The 18,672-nt window shown below is 42.3% G+C and overlaps 1 protein-coding gene across 1 annotated transcript in view; it reads left to right on the forward strand.

Moving 5' to 3' along the window:
- Window positions 1-1,018: 1,018 nt before the first annotated feature.
- The window catches only part of LARS1 (leucyl-tRNA synthetase 1), a 51,121-nt gene continuing 33,467 nt past the window's right edge, over window positions 1,019-18,672 (forward strand). The window contains exons 1-9 of the mRNA XM_075856532.1: window positions 1,019-1,126; window positions 6,162-6,274; window positions 10,406-10,493; window positions 11,419-11,499; window positions 11,600-11,740; window positions 12,469-12,630; window positions 13,893-14,005; window positions 15,357-15,420; window positions 15,559-15,626. Coding sequence (XP_075712647.1) covers window positions 1,121-1,126; window positions 6,162-6,274; window positions 10,406-10,493; window positions 11,419-11,499; window positions 11,600-11,740; window positions 12,469-12,630; window positions 13,893-14,005; window positions 15,357-15,420; window positions 15,559-15,626 — 836 coding nt within the window. The 5' untranslated portion in view covers window positions 1,019-1,120. The remainder of the gene's footprint in view (window positions 1,127-6,161; window positions 6,275-10,405; window positions 10,494-11,418; window positions 11,500-11,599; window positions 11,741-12,468; window positions 12,631-13,892; window positions 14,006-15,356; window positions 15,421-15,558; window positions 15,627-18,672) is intronic.

The raw sequence follows: 18,672 nt of genomic DNA on the forward strand, positions 1-18,672 counted from the left end.
GAACTAGTAATTCGTATTTCTTCCTATTTATTCTTTTTATCCTTGGCCGCAGTTTCTCAAACCTGTATCTTCGGCCAACAGTACAGGAATTGTAGTAGTCGAGTTTCAGGTAAAGACGGATTATATTTATAGAAAATACGACTTCAATTATAAGACCATGAGATGCCGCCTCCTTTTAAGTTCTTCTCACCCTTTGGCCAGTTATATCCGTTTCTGGGAAAGCTGAGTGACAGCTAATATGGTCGCCACTAAGCTCCCTTAGAGGTTGTTACAAAGTTTTCCCAGACCCTAGTGATAAAGTGAGACATCACCTGCCCGTATACAACCAGAGAGAGATACCGTCCACCATAGTAGTTCTCAGTAGTATTCTGAGAAGACAGACACGCCCCATTAAGTGCACCCACCAGATAAGCCACACCCCTAAACCACACCCACCAATCCGCCCCAATCCGTCTCCATAACCAAAGTGCCGCTGGAATTTTTTTTCAAATGTTGGCAACTATGAATTTCTGGTAATGGTAACCGGATTGCACTGCGCATGTGCAATAAAGCGCCGTGCATTGGATATGTTGGTGAGTCCTCTTTCCCATTGGCTGGCCATGCTGCTTCATCCCTACATTATAGTAGCTGCCTGTGTCCGCTCCTCCTCCAGCAGCTGTATGTTGGCTTCTTGCTCGGCTATTCCCATAGAATGAATGGTGAGAGCTCTGCACATGCGTAGCCACCTCTCCATTCAATGGCTACAAAAAGAAATAGGAGAAGTTGGCACTACACTTACATTACTAGGACCGCTGCAATGTCCTAAGCTCACCAGGACCACCGTGTGGTGCATCTATCACAATGCATTATGGTTCTGCAGCTATCCGATTGGAGAACACAGCTGACATGTAAAGAATACTACTTGTCAATAAAGCTGATGCAATCTCCGACCCGATGCATGCTGGGAGTTGTGTTCCTAGTTGATTTCAGTGTATTTGCCCAGGTCTAAATAAACACTACATTGCCCGGCATGCTTTGCAGGAAAGAGGTTTAGCTTCCGCTTAGTAGCCGGCAACGTGTGCCACAGAAGGTAGAAGCCTGAGATTGTGTGAGCGGCCTGTGCTGTGGAGGACGTCAAACCATGACGGTCAGTGCTAGTGAGGGCTCCTCCCGCACATGAGGTTTTTTACGGGATGGTTACTGTGGAGCACGGGCGTCCATTCCACGTTAGCCTTTATACAGCTTGTGGGGGAGGAGGACTCCCCATACTTACGTGGCTGCTACAGCTGACGTTAGGACCGCATGCTGGCAGGATAATGCTGGTTTTTCCAGTAAGGACTAGAAACCGCTGTAGGCAATACAATGGAGATCCGCACCAGTGTACCTGAGCGCCTAACCCTGAATCTTGTGTATGGAGAACCTTAACATAACAGCTGTCAATGATGGCGAACCAGTAATACCCAGTGGTGACAGCCGGGATGGATGCACATTGACCCCCCCCTCAATTATATGCAGTAAATACCCAAGGCTATGTTCACACGGGGTATTTTGCCGAGTTTTTTGACGCGGAAACCGCGTCGCAAAACTTGGCAAAAACGGCCCGAGAACGCCTCCCATTGATTTCAATGGGAGGCGTCGGCGTCTTTTTCCCGCGAGCAGTAAAACTGCCTCGCGGGAAAAAGAAGCGACATGCCCTATCTTCGGGCGCTTCCGCCTCTGACCTCCCATTGACTTCAATGGGAGGCAGGAGAAAGCGTATTTGGCTCAATGGCCGTGGGCGAAAAACGGCGCGATAATTGCCGCGAAAATCGGCGTGCAGTGAGAGGAATATCTGCCTCAAAGTTCCAAACGGAATTTTGAGGCAGATATTCCTCCCCCAAAATACTCCGTGTGAACATAGCCTAATCCGGCGTCCTGCGGTCCGGAAAATCCCATAGTCTGCCTCTTATCTTGCTGTGCTGGAAACGACTGAGCAGGGAGATCAAGTATGAGAGTCCCCAAGGACCAGAGTACATGTATTCTGTTGTGGGCAGGATTCTCAATCCTCACAATTACACGTTATACCAGACTTCCACGATTGTCTGATAATCCAGAGCCTTTGATAATCCAAGCATTGGAAAATCCGGCAGTGTGGAAAGTATATAAAACTCCTGTAGAGGTAAAGAACCTTCAGAAAGAAAAAAACTAAATAAATGTCAAACGCCGCTCAGGTGTCCCCCCTTCTCCACTAGTACTCGTCTGAAATCTGTGGCCAGTAGATGCATCACCACCGTCCTAGAGATCGGTGCGGGTTCCAGGGCTGGGATTAGTGTCTATCGGATATTTCTGGCATATCCTGTGTATATTCCGTAAATCTCTAAGATGGGAATACTTATATTTAAAGAGGCTCTGTCACCACATTATAAGTGCCCTATCTCATACATAATCTGATCGGCGCTGTAATGTAGATAACAGTGGTTTTTATTTTGAAAAACGATCATTTTTGAGCAAGTTATGAGCTAGTTTAGATTTATGCTAATTAGTTTCTTAATGACCAACTGGGCGTGTTTTTACTTTTTACCAACTGGGCGTTGTACAGAGGAGTGTATGACGCTGACCAATCAGTAACCAATCAGCGTCCTGCACTTCACACGGCGCTAAAAAAAAATGATGCGTAAACGTGTCAAAAACACTAGCGCTTTTGTAAAGTGCTTTTTAAACTTGAGGCGTTTTTTGGCGCGTATCTAGGACACCCACTGACTATGGGAATTGTGCACGTTTTCGGTGCCAAGGATTGACCTGACTTGACTCTACATGACATGTCTTTAAACACGTGCATAAAAAAAACAACACGTTTTCTTACTGATGTCAATGAAAAGCTTAAAGGGGTTGTCCGAGACTAAGTGACTTTGTCTTAATGCTTTTAATTTATAAATGTAAATACATATTCCGCATTAGGATATGTTCACACGGGCCGTAAACGTCCTGAAAAACGGCTGAAAAATCGGAAGCAGAACGGCCTACAAACATCTGCCCATTGATTTCAATGAGAAATACGGCGTTCTGTTCTGACTGAGTTTTTTTACACCTCCCTTTCAAAAAACAGCGCGTAAAAAGAAGTGCATGTCACTTCTTGGGCCGTTTTTGGAGCAGTTTTTCATTGACTCAACAGAAAAACAGCCCCAAAAACGGCTGTGAAAAACGCGAGTTGCTAAAAGAAAACGGCAGAAAATCAGGAGTTGTTTTCCCTTGTCAGACGTTTTTTAGTAGGCGTGTGAACATACCCTCACAAATGTAAACTGTAGGTGGAAGCCTTATTTATCATATGTTTATACTCTTATAATATTCCATTGCTATTACAATTTTATACTGAGTTGGTCTTTTTACCTCATGCTTCTTACTTTTAACTCCTACTCAAACCTCCTTAGAAGACCTTTCTCATGTTGCGTGTTTTGTACTTGGTTTCATTGGCAGTGATTATTACAGGTAAGGCCCCATGCACACGACCGTGTTCGGTCCGTGATATACGGTCCGCATGTCGGCTGCATGTCCCGGACCGAACACAGTGCAGGGAGTCGGGCTCCTAGCATCACACTTATCTATGACGATAGGGGTCACTGCCTGTCCGCGGAACTACTGTCCCGTACTGTAATCATGTTTTAGTGTGTGACAGTAGTTACGTGGATAGGCAGTGACACCTAGCGTCATAGATAAGTATGATGCTAGGAGCCCGGCTCCCTGTACTTTGTACGGTCCGGGACAAGCGGCCGACATGCGGACCGTATATCACGGACCGAACACGGTCGTGTGCATGAGGCCTTAAGGCACGTGCCCAGCATAAAGGTTTATATATAGCTGCACTTAACCCTAATGTATAAATGATGTGTTAAAGCGGTTTAGTAATTAATAAAGAAGTAAAAACATTGTTTGCAAAACTAACGTTTTGCCACGATTTTGCAAAGAATTGTGGCAAAATACTCACATTGATCGTGACGTGTGAGCACAGCACAGCCTTCAACTCATCCAGAGGGATCCTACTCTGGATAGAACTAATATTCAGCTAAAATCCCCTGGAACCATAAAATAGTGCCCATATTGGTTGTCCCTTTTTTAGTCCCTTGATCCGGGAGAGACCACATCATGGATTGCATGAATTGCAGGCAGATTTAAACAAACTAAGTGTTTGGGCGTCCACTTGGCAGATGAAGTTTAATGTAGATAAATGTAAAGTTATGCATCTGGGTACCAACAACCTGCATGCATCATGTGTCCTAGGGGGAGCTACACTGGCGCATTCACTTGTTGAGAAGGATCTGGGTGTACTTGTAAATCATAAACTCAATAACAGCATGCAGTGTCAATCAGCTGCTTCAAAGGCCAGCAATATATTGTCGTGTATTAAAAGAGGCATGGACTCACGGGACAGGGATGTAATATTGCCACTTTACAAAGCATTAGTGAGGCCTCATCTAGAATATGCAGTTCAGTTCTGGGCTCCAGTTCATAGAAAGGATGCCCTGGAGTTGGAAAAAATACAAAGAAGAGCAACGAAGCTAATAATGGGCATGGAGAATTTAAGTTATGAGGAAAGAGTAAAAGAACTAAACCTATTTAGCCTTGAAAAAAGACGACTAAGGGGGGACATGATTAACTTATATAAATATATTAATGGCACATACAAAAAATATGGTGAAATCCTGTTCCTTGTAAAAACCCCCCCAAAAAACAAGGGGGCACTCCCTCCGTCTGGAGAAAAAAAGGTTCAACCTGCAGAGGCGACAAGGCTTATTTACTGTGAGAACTGTGAATCTATGGAATAGCCTACCACAGGAGCTGTCACAGCAGGGACAGTAGATGGCTTTAAAAAAGGCTTAGATAATTTCCTAGAACAAAAAAATATTAGCTCCTATGTGTAGAAATTTTTCCTTCCCTTTTCCCGTCCCTTGGTTGAACTTGATGGACATGTCTTTTTTCAGCCGTACTATGTAACTATGGATGTTCAGCACTTAAAGTGCCCTCCAATTGCTATAATTAATTCTCACCCATACATGATACTCTACGGGCATCGTACGATTGATATAGCATTTGTACCCCACAGTGTACGTAGCATCTTTACACATCCGATCTCTGATTGGGAGAGAGATCGCATTTGGAGGGACACGTTAAAGAGGCTCTGTCACCAGATTTTGCAACCCCTATCTTGTATTGCAGCAGATCGTCGCTGCAATGTAGATTACAGTAACGTTTTTTTTTTTTTTTAAACGAGCATTTTTGGCCAAGTTATGACCATTTTTATATTTATGCAAATGAGGCTTTCTAAAGTACAACTGGGCGTGTTTACAGTAAAAGTACAACTGGGCGTGTATTATGTGTGTACATCGGGGCGTTTTTACTTCTTTTACTAGCTGGGCGTTGTGAATAGAAGTGTATGATGCTGACGAATCAGCATCATCCACTTCTCATTGTTACCACCCAGCTTCTGGCAGTGCACAGACACACAGCGTGTTCTCGAGAGATCACGCTGTGACGTCACTTCCTGCCCCAGGTCCTGCATCGTGTCGGATGAGCGAGGACACATCGGCACCAGAGGCTACAGTTGATTCTGCAGCAGCATCAGCGATTGCAGGTAAGTAGCTACATCGACTTACCTGCAAACGCCGATGCTGCTGCAGAATCAAATGTAGCCTCTGGTGCCGATGTGTCCTCGCTCGTCCGACACGATGCAGGACCTGGGACAGGAAGTGACGTCACAGCGTGATCTCTCGAGAACACGCTGTGTGTCTGTGCACTGCCAGAAGCTGGGCGTTGTGAAGAGAAGTGGATGATGCTGATTCGTCAGCATCATTCACTCCCATTCACAACGCCCAGCTAGTAAAAGAAGTAAAAACGCCCCGATGTACGCACATAATACACGCCCACTTGTACTTTTACTTTAAACACGCCCAGTTGTACTTTAGAAAGCCTCATTTGCATAAATATAAAAATGCTCATAACTTGGCCAAAAATGCTCGTTTAAAAAAAACAAACAAACCTTACTCTTATCTACATTGCAGCGCCCATCTGCTGCAATAGCAGATAGGGGTTGCAAAATCTGGTGACAGAGCCTCTTTAAGTCAATTTAGGTTGTCATTGTAGGTCTTGTGTAGTTTTGAACTTTTTTTTTGGAGTTGTCTAATCCCCTGTCACTTGTACTGCTTTTAAAGGAGCGAAAGGGAACGGCGAAGGTTGACTTCCTTAAGAAAATTGAGAAGGATATCCAAGCACAATGGGAGAATCAAAAGGTCTTTGAATCCAATGCTTCTGATAATCCGAACAGGTAAGTTTACGTGTATTGCCTGAACCACTTCATAAAATAAACTGATCTCTGGTTTATGCCATCACTCCAATATATTCTTACTAGTAGAACTACTCCTGCGACACACCGCAACGATCCAGTGTTCCTGAGGGAAAGCAGCTGGAAAATGAAATCCATTCAACCACATAGACTGCTGAGTGTAGAGGTTTATAGTTTAACCCCTTCCTGTCGTAAACAACTTTCAGATTTTCATTTTCGTTTTTTCCTCCCCACCTTCCAGAAGCCATAAGTTTTTCATTTTTCCGTCGATATAGTCCTGTGAGGGCTTGATTTTTGCAGGACGAGTTGTAGTTTTTCGTAGCACCATTTATTGTGCCATATAATGTACTAGGAAATGGGGAAAAAATTATTTGTGGGGTAGAAAATGAAAAAACAGCGATTCCTCCATTGTTTTTTGCACTTTGTTTTTACAGAATTCACTGTGCAATTAAAACAACATGTTAACTTTTTATTCTGTGGGTCAATGTGATTACGGCGATACCAAATATATATAGTTTTTCTATATTAAAAATGTAATTTATTGTGTCGCCAAATTTTGAGAGCCACAACTTTTTTATTTTTCCATTGATTAAGTAGTATGAGGGCTTATTTTTTGTGGGATAAGCTGTAGTTTTTAATGATACCATTTTGGGGTACATGCAAGGTTTTGATTACTTTTACATTACATTTTTTGTGGGAGATGAGGTGACCAAAAAATAGCGATTCTGGAGTTGACACTTTTTTTTTTTTATGGTGTTCACCGTGAGGGTTAAATAATGATGTATTGTAATAGTTCAGACTTTTACAGATGTGGCAATACCAATTAGGTTTATTAATTTTTTTACAATGCTCTAGAGGGAAATGGGAAAAGGGTTTTGTTTTTTTAACCTTTAATATTTGTAATTTTTTATTTTAATTATTTTTTTTTTACATAAAAAAAACAACTTTATTTTACTAATTTTTACGTTTTTTTTTTAAATTTTTCTTAGTCCCCCTGGGGGACTTAACCAGCAATCGTTAGATCACTTTCACAATATACTGCAACACTAATGTATTGCAGTATATTGTCTTTCTGACAGGCATCTATTAAGCTTAATTGGAGCACAAAAGATGGCAGACCTGGGGGTCTTCATTAGCCCCCCAGGCTGCCATAGCAGCCACCGCCACACCGCAATTGCATTGCGAGGGGCGTGATGAGCTGCAGCTGCTTGAGGGGGTCGCCCCTCCTTTTTCAAACTGTTTAAATGTTGCGGTCGCTATTAACCGCAGCATTTAACGTGTTAAATGAGCGGGATCGCACTCGAGCACGTTCCCACTCGTTACTCTGAAGTGTCGGCTGTAACATACAACCGACACCCGCATCATATGGAGCGGGTTCACTCCGTGAGCCCATTCCATACCCCCCCCCCTACCCGGCTATGACGTACGGATACGCCAAATGTCGAAAAGGGGTTAACCCCTTGGCGTCGCAGCCATTTTTAGATTTTTATTTTTTTTTTACATTTTCCTTCCCGCCTTCCTAAAGCCATGACGTTTTTTTTTTTTTTTGCGGGACGAGTTGTAGTTTGTAACGACACCATTTAATGTACTGGGAAACTGAAAAAACATTCATTGTGGGGTGGAATGGGGAAAAAAAAACATTAATTCTTCCATTGTTTGGGTTTTGTTTTTACGGCATTCACCGTGCTGTAAAAACGAGATGTTTACTTCTGACTGTCAATACGATTTACTGCGATACCAAATTTATCTAGTGTTTTTTTTTTTACCACTTTTTAAAAAAAAGAAAAAACGATTTGTTAAAAGAAATTTGTTTTGTGTCGCCACATTCTGAGAGCTATTCACCACAGCATCTAAGTGGTTAAACTGCCAAGAACGGAGTTATCTTCGATCCCGGCCGTTGCAGTGCGGTGTCGACGGCTGTTTCGTACAGTTACGCCACATGTCACCATGGGATTAACAGATTAATGGCTACATCCAGTCATGTGTCGGGGAACACTTTAACGCACACTATATATACCATAAAAATCTGATCAGTGGAGGTCCAACCGAAGGGAAGCTCCCAATGACTTTAAAGAGATGGAGTGCAGTCAGATTTTATTGCAGAAATTTCTGTAACTGAAAATAAATTCTATTTATCTGAACGGGGTTGATTCTTTTGCAGGTGCATGGATTTCTACAAGTAACTTTCAGATGAGACGTTTTTAGGCGCAGAAATTTCTGCAGCCAAGTCTGCCGTGTGTTATTGCATCCATATATTTAACTGAAGACTGTCCTTAAACAATGTCATTCTGCCCTCTCCGTTGTAGTTTACAGGAGTAGCGAAATTCTCAGATTTTTCTGTGTTCTCCTGATAGGTGGTAGCCACCAAGCTCAAACCACTGCCTGTTAGTACACTAGTCCTCCTCAATGAATTAGAATATCATCAAAAAGGTAATTTATTTCAGTAATTCAATTCAAAAAGTGAAACTCATATATTATATAGATTCATTACACACAGAGTGATCTATTTCCAGCATTTTTTTCTTATAATGTTGATGATTATGGTAACAGTTAATGAAAACCCAAAATGTAGTCTCTCAGAAAATTAGAGTATTATACAAGCCCAATTTAAAAAATGATTTTTCATACCGAAATGTCGGACTACTGAAAAGTATGTCCAGTATATGCCCTCAATACTTAGTCAGGGCTCCGACTCTGCATGAATTACTGCATCAATGCGGCGTGGCATGGAGGTGATCTGCCTGTGGCACTGCTGAGGTGTTATCAATGCGGCGTGGCATAGAGGCGATCAGCCTGTGGCACTGCTGAGGTCTTATGGAAGCCCAGGTTGCTTTGATAGTGGCTTTCAGCTCATCTGCATTGTTGGGTCTGGTGTCTTTCATCTTCCTGTTGACAATGCCCCATAGATTCTCTATGGGGTTTAGGTCAGGTGAGTTTGCTGGCCAATCATGCGCAGTGATACTGGGGTTATTAAATCAGGTATTGGCACCTGCCAAAAGTACCAAGTCCTGCTGAAAAATGAAATCACCATCTCCATAAATCTTGTCAGCAGAGGGAAGCCTGAAGTGTTCTAATTTCCTGGTAAATGGCTGCGCTGACACTGGACTTGATATAACACTCTGCTGACAAGATTTATGGAGATGCGGATTTCATTTTCCAGCAGGACTTGGCACCTGCCCACTCTGCCAAAAGTACCAATACCTGGCTTAATAACCCCAGTATCACTGTGCTTGATTGGCCAGCAAACTCGCCTGTCCTATACCCCATAGAGAATCTATAGGGTTTTGTAAAGAGGAAGATGAGACACCAGACCCAACAATGCAGACGAGCTGAAGGTCGCTATCAAAGCAACCTGGGCTTCCATATCACCTCAGCAGTGCCACAGGCTGATCGCCTCCATGCCACGCCGCATTGAAAACACCTCAGCAGTGCCACAGGCTGATCGCCACCATGCCACGCCGCATTGATAACACCTCAGCAGTGCCACAGGCTGATCGCCACCATGCCACGCCGCATTGATGCAGTAATTCATGCAGAGTCGGGGCCCCCACCAAATATTGACTGCATATACTGTACATGCTTTTCAGTAGGCCAACATTTCGGTATTAAAAATCACTATTGAAATTGGGCGCTTATAATTTTCTGAGACACAAAATTTTGGGTTTTCATTAACTGTTAGCAATAAATAATCATCAACATTAAAAGAAAAAAATGCTGGAAATAGATCACGAATCTATATAATATGAGTTTCACTTTTTGAATTGAATTACTGAAATTACCTTTGTGATGATATTGTAATTCATTGAGAAGGACTGGTATATACCATAAATGTCTATAGATGAGCTTGAATGTCTCAGATGAGAATACCCCTTTACATTTTATTGCGCTCCTTGGGAGTCGCACAGTCTGACATTGTGGCCCTCAGACCAGAAAAGGTTGTGCACCCCTCATTTACGTAGCTGTTATCACTTTTGACAAAAAATGTCTTCCGCTACAAGACAGAAAAATGGCAGTAAGAATTGCAGCCATATTGTTTCCACCTTTTGAATTTGCTTCTTAGCATCACTTTAATTTATTGATTTCGATATAATGCTAATATTCTTTCTATCACAGCAAAGGCAAGTATCTGGTGACTTTTCCTTATCCCTACATGAATGGGCGTCTCCACCTGGGCCATACGTTCTCCCTGTCGAAATGTGAGGTAAGACAACTTTCATGCATCTATATTCCTTTACTACTGTATTTTTTTCCTTGTACAATCTTATTACTGTCTTTAATGCTAAGTTGAATTCATCTTCTGGCAGCCATATGGTCAGTGTTCTTTCAGAACGTCCTGTCTTCTCCGGAGCTCTTAAAGTTTCTTAGTGGAGTCTACGTGATTTACTTCTATCTTGTTGGTTAATGTCGAAACATCCTCTAAAAATCACTGAAATCTTTTGTATTCTCTACAGTAACACTGTTCAGTATCCTACATTAGGTTATTTTGCTTACAAGATTAGTAGGGTTGGGATTAGTTTAATAACCTTTTCCTTCATACATTACTTCTGTTTGGAATCCACAGTTAATATTAACTAGAATAAGGGCCGGTTCACATCAGTGTTGGCTTTCCGTTCAGGGGTTCCGTCTGAGGTTTCCGTCGGGTGAACACCAACGGAAAGTCAAACTGAAACCACAGCTTCAGTTTGCATCACCATTGATATCAAAGGTGGCGGAAACATTGCTAATTGTATCAATGGTGATGCAAACGGAAGCTAAGGTTTCCGTTTTTGGCTCTCAGTTGAGGGGTTCATCCGATGGAAACCTCCGACAGAACCCCTGAACGGAAAGCGAACGCTGATGTGAACCGGCCCTAAAATAAGTTTTGAGCAAAGTCTAAAGAAAAAAAACCTCATGAAACTCTTCCCACACAAAAATACCATTCTTTGAAATAAAGCAATCACTGCCAAGCCGCAGTGACTTGTCATCCACAGTGCCACGGCAATGATTGACCACAGAAATCACACCCAACTCTAAACATTGTAGCAGTTTTCAGTGTGTGTTCAATGGTCAAACATTGTAAGCTTTCCGTTTATAACCTATACTGAAACATCCGATGAGCTTACTAGTATATCATCTTGTGTCTTTAGTTTTCTGTAGGCTTCCAGAGGCTGAAAGGCAAGTCATGTCTGTTCCCCTTTGGACTTCATTGTACCGGCATGCCCATCAAAGTAAGTTCTAGCCATGATGTGATGAGATACAGCATGCCCACTGTCACTTACTGCTCAGTATGTCCTTGTGGTCATCTAGTAACATGATTTCTTGTGTCAGGCATGTGCCGATAAGCTGAAGAGAGAAATGGAGTTGTATGGCTGCCCACCACAGTTTCCCGAGGAGGAGGAAGAGGATGAAGAACCGTCTTCTAAGATAGAGGATGAGCTGATTATCAAGGACAAAGCGAAGGGAAAAAAGGTAATTCATCGCTTAAGAGGACCAGATAGCGCTCCTGACTTGTCTGTTTTAGTAAAAGCTTGCATTCCCGATATCCTACTATTGCTGGAGCATCCTTTTAAAAATTAAAGAAAAATTATGAACTGTTTTGTGCCATACTATTTCTCCTTTAAAATTTATGAAAAGATGTACAATTGGGCGTTACCATTCCTTTTAGTCAGTAAGGTTTGTCTGCACTGTTTGGACATTGTCAGAGTTCATAGAGGCACGCCCTGTTGACAAGGGGAATGGTAACAGGAACGACACAACATGGAGTTCTAGAGTTGTGTCCAGAATAATTTTTTTGAGGATTGCCAGTATTTACTAAATCAGACGTGTCAGGAGAGCTGGTCCAGGGGTTATCACCTATCCTTTCTCTCATCGATCTAGCACTGACGCTACGGAGGCCCTCACGGTGATTGTTTACATGCGGCATCAGTCACATGCTGCCCGCATTTAAACAGTCACCAGGAGGGGCTGCCAAAGAATCGGTGCTGGATCGCCAGGGAAAAGGATAGGCAAGTACTGGTTATTTTTTTTAACATTTAGCTCACTTGCAGCCATTACGAAAACATTTTAGAAATGTGGGTTACCCCTTAAAATGCAGTTGCCTATGGAGACATCAGTAGCACATGTGTTTTTGATGTACGTGATAAAAGCAGATATTTTTGCTGTATCTGTTCTAAATTTGTTACTTTGTTGTTTGACAGAGTAAAGCCGCAGCAAAGAGCGGTTCATCAAAATACCAGTGGGGAATAATGAAGTCTCTAGGCCTTGCAGATGAAGAGATAGTTAACTTTTCTGAGGCTGAACACTGGCTTGGATATTTTCCCCATTTGGCAGTAGAAGATCTCAAGGGTATGGGGTTAAAGGTAAGTTGATTTTTGCTGCACATGAAGTGCTCCGTAAAAGGGAACGTTGCATTGTTGGAATGAAGTGTGTATGCCGAATATTTCTTGACTACTTGATTGGGTTGGGACCCTGTTCGTGCACCTACCTGGATCTTGTGCGCTCTGAACCACTACATACATGATATTTTATTTAGTTCAGATTAAAAAATATAAAACCCTTGAATTCTTCCTTATTTTTTTCCCACTATTAGGGGGATTTTTGAGCAGTATATGGTAATACGTTACAGAGCCCGTCCATTCTTGGCAGGGAATGTTTAGTATACATTGTCTCAGTAGAAACTTACTGGCAGCAACAGTCTGGCTTTGGCCAAGTTAAAAGCTGGAAAGGAAGTTAAAGGGGTTTTCCCACGAGGGACATTTATGACATATCCACAGGATATGTCAGATAGATGCAGGTCCCACCTCCGGGACCCGCATCAATCTCTAGAACGAGGCCCCTAAACCCCATTCTCCCTCTTTGTGTATTGGCTGATTTCCGACCATGAAGGTGAAAACAGCGTAACTTGCTGAGCTAGGCTGTTTTCGTAAGCCCCATAGAACTGAATGGTTGTTACGGAAACAGCGTAGCTTGCATGCTACGCTGCTTCCGTAACTTCTATTCATTACTATGCGAGTTATGGAAAGAGCGTAGCTCAGCGGGCTACTGTGTCTTCGTAACTCCCGACCATATAGTCAGGAAGTGGCCGGGAGTCAGTGATGGCAGGCAAAGCTAGAAAGGGGTTTAGGGGACCCCGTTCTGGAGATAGGTGCGGGTCCCAGAGGTGGGACCTACATCTATCTGACCTTTATGACATATCCTGTTGATAGGTCATAAATGTCGTTCGTGGGAAAGCCCCTTTAAGTAGACTTCCCAGTTCTGATTTGGTCATGCAGCCAGCATGATGTGAGATATCGGTGTTCTGAAGGTTCAGACTGTGGAGAACACTAAAATGTGGGCATCTGTATACTTTTTGGGGTAACAGGCTACATTCTCTAGGGCATCTTAACACTTTGCTTTATTCATTACTTACAGGAATAAATTACTAATTAATATTTTTATATTGCTCCATGGGTTGTAAAACTGAAAACTGCCATTGCCTATGGACGTATGTTCTATGTACTAACAATTGTTCTCATATCCTTAAGCTTCTGTTTCGTCATTATTGTGTTAGCCGTTAATAATGATCTGCACCTGTTTAGACATTTGCCAAGTGACATTCTACATAAACTTTGTCCGCTTATAGGTAGACTGGCGTCGTTCATTCATTACCACTGATGTCAATCCATATTACGATTCCTTTGTAAAATGGCAATTCTTAACCTTGAGAGAGAGGAATAAGATCAAATTTGGCAAACGGTAACATTTAAATATTTTTCTGAAATCCTAATTCCTGTCATTTGTAAGTAAACACATCACTTTGCATAGTGCACCTCTGTAAACTACAGTTTTATAGTCAGATTGGGTTTATTTAAAATTAAGAGTTTTTTTAATTTTTTATTTTTTTTCTGTGGTGGGTGTGCATGAATAGATGAGAGGCAGTAGGGGGAGGATTGGGAATAGCTACGGGGTAAAATATTGTAAGGTGAGATATCTCGCAGCTAATTTGACAAGTGGACTACATGTTTACTGGATGTATGTGTTTTTGTATAGCTTGCTAGTGTATTTTGATATGTACTAGAAGTGTTAAACTAATATCCGAACAGGAAAATAAGTTAATAACTCCATTAAATAAGGAAAACTGAAGAGGCCTTCTGTAAGTTTTAATACTACAAATATGTTAGAACTGGTATTATCCTGGTAGTAGGTACCAACCTTATGGGTTTACTATTAAAGGTTACCCATTGGTTGGAACAGGATTCTGTTACTACCACAGTGGTATATTTATAGAATTTTATTGTATTTTGGGAAACCTTTGTACTGACTGATAATTTATGTATGATATATTCATGTTTTTTTTTGTATGTAAAAAAAGTTAAATAAGTATATATTAAAAAAAATCTCTTTAAAGGCTATGTATGCTTTTTTTTTTTTTTTGAAGAGCATATTTCTTTCTAAATCAATGTTTTATCTGTTTCTAAACAGTTTTTAAATTGACTTAATTTCTATTTACTTTTTAAGATACAGCTTCTATGTTTAGTGTGTACATAGAAGCTGTATCGTTCCGTCAAAGCGGATTCCGTTAGTTCTGCTAAACTGACGGCCCGGTTGAAAGCTAGGAGATATGCAGGATCCAGCCAATAAAGATCATAAGTTATGAACTTCGATGTGATCTTTATTAGTTGGAGCCTGTGTGTCAGAGACACGCAGGACCCGTTTTCCCTGGAGCCGTCAGTTCAACTGAAGTGACGGATGCGTCTTTGACTGAACAATACAGCTTCTATGTATAAAGGATACATAGAAGCTGTATCTTAAAAAGTAAAACATTTTAAAATTATTACAATTCATTTTTTTAAAAAAGTCAATAAAACATTGATTTTATTAAAAAAAAAAAATTCTCTTCAATGCTGTAAACAAGTAATCTACTTATTGTGGACTGCTTTTCCTATACGATGCAATAAACCAACTTCGTGTACCCTAAGTACATGTTTACTGTTTGTGTACTCTATTTCTTTGTGCTGCGAGATTAATTTCTCATTATATTTACATTGAGAAGTTTATTCTTAAGTCCTGAGGATTCTGTTGATGATTTTTGCTTTGTTCATTTCAGATACACGATCTATTCTCCACGAGATGGCCAGCCATGCATGGATCATGATAGACAGTCTGGAGAGGTTAGGCTTTTTGGCTAATTTTCTATTAATATTTTATGTTGAATATTTCTTAGTGACCAAACATTTATTTTTCTACATATTGGTCCAGCTTATTAATAGATGTGAATGGATATGTTATTTTGCTGTGTTTTTGTTTAGGGTGTGGGACCACAAGAATACACTCTCATTAAAATGAAGGTCCTGGAACCTTTTCCATCAAAATTGAGGTATGTCTATTATTTTAAGCAAAATGAAACACAAACGAAACAGTGGCCTACTTCCTTCACAATCCATATACAATAACATTTTTTATATCTAGTTAGAAAAGGAGGATATAACTTTTTCTAGTTCATCTCTTGGGTAGACCCGACCATGGGTATATGCTGTTGCCAATAGGAGGCGTGACACTAATAATTAAAAAAGTCTTCGCTACATTTACGTTATATGCCCCTCTTTCAGGCACTGAGCTAGTCAATCTTGGCTTGGTGTCCGCAGAAGGCAAACACTTTCTTTTTATTAAAGCAGGGTAACGGGCGATGCGGTCTCCATACTTTTCTCAGCGTCTGGCGGGAGCTCAGTGTTTCTATTGCACTGTTGTTCCCTTGCCATGTTGAAGACAAAAGGGACAAGAGTGCAAGCTCCTCTGTCACCCACTAGCCCGAGGGTCATTCCCCTTCTCTGCTCCACCAGTGTTCCACATCATTGAGCTGGCATACCGAGGGGACTTCACTGTTGGTTTTCACTTTCTGCAGATGTACTTCAGGATGGGTGATTATCCCCACTCTCCTTTCTCTATGGCACCGGCCGTGCGTCTAGCGCACCTCTTTGCTTTCAAGAGGTGCACCACACGCCACCCGCAACACTGCTTTGGAGGGTCTGTGGGCGTTTTCCCAGAGCATACGGTTGCAGGGTCCATACCACTTACATTCCGCGTCCCAGCACACCAATCTCAGTACCTCTATGGCATTGCTATTGGTGCTGGGACTGCGTGTTCCCTCCATCCTCTAAACAGGTAGGACCATTCTTTAACACCCCCTTTTATCCTGATAGGAGCTGCTTATCTAACTACAGTTCAGTACAGCAGGGGAGAAGATACCTAGAACACTCTAGGTAACCTTAGGTGGCCTCATAGTCAGCCTGGTTCCTCCAACCAGGAATTTCAATGTTTCTACTCAAACCTTTTTGTTTGTCCCCAAAAGGGACGGGTCAGCTCATCCTATTCTGGACCTAAAACGACTCAAGATCCGTAATTTCTGCATGAGTTCCTCCAGTCGGTAATTGCCTCCATGGAACAGGGGCATTACCTTTCCTCAGTGGACATGCAGGCGCTTACCTGCACGTCCCCATTTGCCCGTTTTTACCAGCAATTTCTGCGTTTCACAGTCCTCCATCATCGTTATCAGTTTGTGGCCCTCCCGTTCGTTCGGTCGACGGCCCTGCAGGTTTTTACAAAGATTCTGTCTGTGATCATGTCGATTCTTCGTTCCAGAGGGATTTTAGTCGTCCCCTATCTTGACTATATACCCATCAAGTCCTCGCCCTGGGAGGACAACTTAACCAGTCTACAAATTACTCTGTATGCCCTGTCCTAGAAGGAGCCCCACTATCCTGGGAACCGTGTTTAACACCGGCTCGGGTGCCACTTCCTTTGAAGAAGCTTTTCACCCTGCAGCAAGGAGTCTGCGCTCTGTGGTGGGGCAATCCTGTATTTCTATGCTTTTGTGTTAAGGTTCTAGGCACCATCGTGGCTTCCATTGATTCAATTCCCTTTGCCCAGTTTCACACACATCCGCTCCAGAGAGTGATTTTCTCCAGGTGGAACCTCTCCTCGAATTTCCTAGAATTCTTCCCTTGACCATCCGCCAGTCTCTCCTCTGGTGGTTCTTGTCCCTGGTGACCCCACAGGACCAGTTTATTTTTTATTTTTTATTTTTTTTCTTCTCCCGCTCCGCTGGCAGGTCCTCTCCACGGTCGCTATTCTTTGGGCTCTGGTCCCACCAGATAGCCATACCCCCCCATTAACATTCTGGAACTCAGGACGATCTTCCACTGTCTCAGTCACTAGATGAGTCTTCTAATCGGCAGTCCAGTCTGTGTCCAGACAGACAATGTCATGGCTGTTGCCTACCTCAATCACGAAGGCATGACACAGAGTTTGTGGAAGCATCCAAGATTCTGGAATGGGCAGAGCTTCACGTTTCTGCTTTTTCGGCAGTCCACAATTCCAGGGTCGACAATTGGGCCGCGGATTAGTGGTGAACGGGTAGGCCCTGCATCACGAGATGTTTAAACAAATCTGTTCCAGGCTTAAGGATCCCGAGGCGTACGTGGTCGATTCTCTGGTGGCTCTGTGGGGGTCACTTCAGCCTGATTTACAAGTTTCCCCCGCTGCCTCTTCTTCCCAAGCTCCTCAAGAGGATCAGGGTCTAGAGGATTCAGACTATCCTTGACGCTCTGGACGTGCAGGTTGCCATGATCGCGCTGCGACAGTCACAAGAAATTCAAACTTGATGGTCGCAACACAGCCACATTCACTTTCATTACTGAAATGCAGCCAGCGCAACATTGCGATAACACAATAATCTTTGGCTGTGCTGCCTTTTCAACACGACCCATACTACTAGCAATGTTTGTTCATGTAGATTGCATGGCCGTGTGCTTAATTTTACACATTAGATTGCGATGGGTGTGGTTAAGACACCTAGACATGCCCACCCTGAATGCGGTCAATCAAAAGTAAGTGGTCACTCAAAAGTATGCTGGCAGGGTTAACTCTGGAAGGCTTGAGGAATGAAGATATGACTCTTTTCGAACGAAGATATGACTCTTATGCTCCTTAGCATACGACACCGGAACAAAAAAAAAACGAATACTAAAGGTACAGAGCCTACTTAAAAGATAATTAATTATAGGTTACATAAAAATGATTTTCACCCACTTCCACTAGGTATTGCTTGTTTAATAGTTGAAATACTGGTGACAGGTTCCCTTTAATCTCACACTGTTTGCATAATCTTTTCGCTCATTAAATATCGGCATTGTGTTTACACAGTTTTTTACTAAATGGTGTACACAAAATAGCAAAGTAAGTCTATTTACTTAATGGAATGGTCACACAAGATAACCATAGTAGACCTCTTTCTTACCATAGCCGCTGGTTCTGTGTCAAGGAGACTACACCCGTGTCAAAAATGATTTAGTACAGGAATGACAAAGCATTAAAGGGGTTTTCCAGGTTCTGACAACTGATGACCTATCCACCGGATAGGTCAT

Source organism: Rhinoderma darwinii, chromosome 3 (genome assembly GCF_050947455.1).
Source record: "Rhinoderma darwinii isolate aRhiDar2 chromosome 3, aRhiDar2.hap1, whole genome shotgun sequence".
In the NCBI taxonomy this organism is placed as follows: domain Eukaryota; kingdom Metazoa; phylum Chordata; class Amphibia; order Anura; family Rhinodermatidae; genus Rhinoderma; species Rhinoderma darwinii.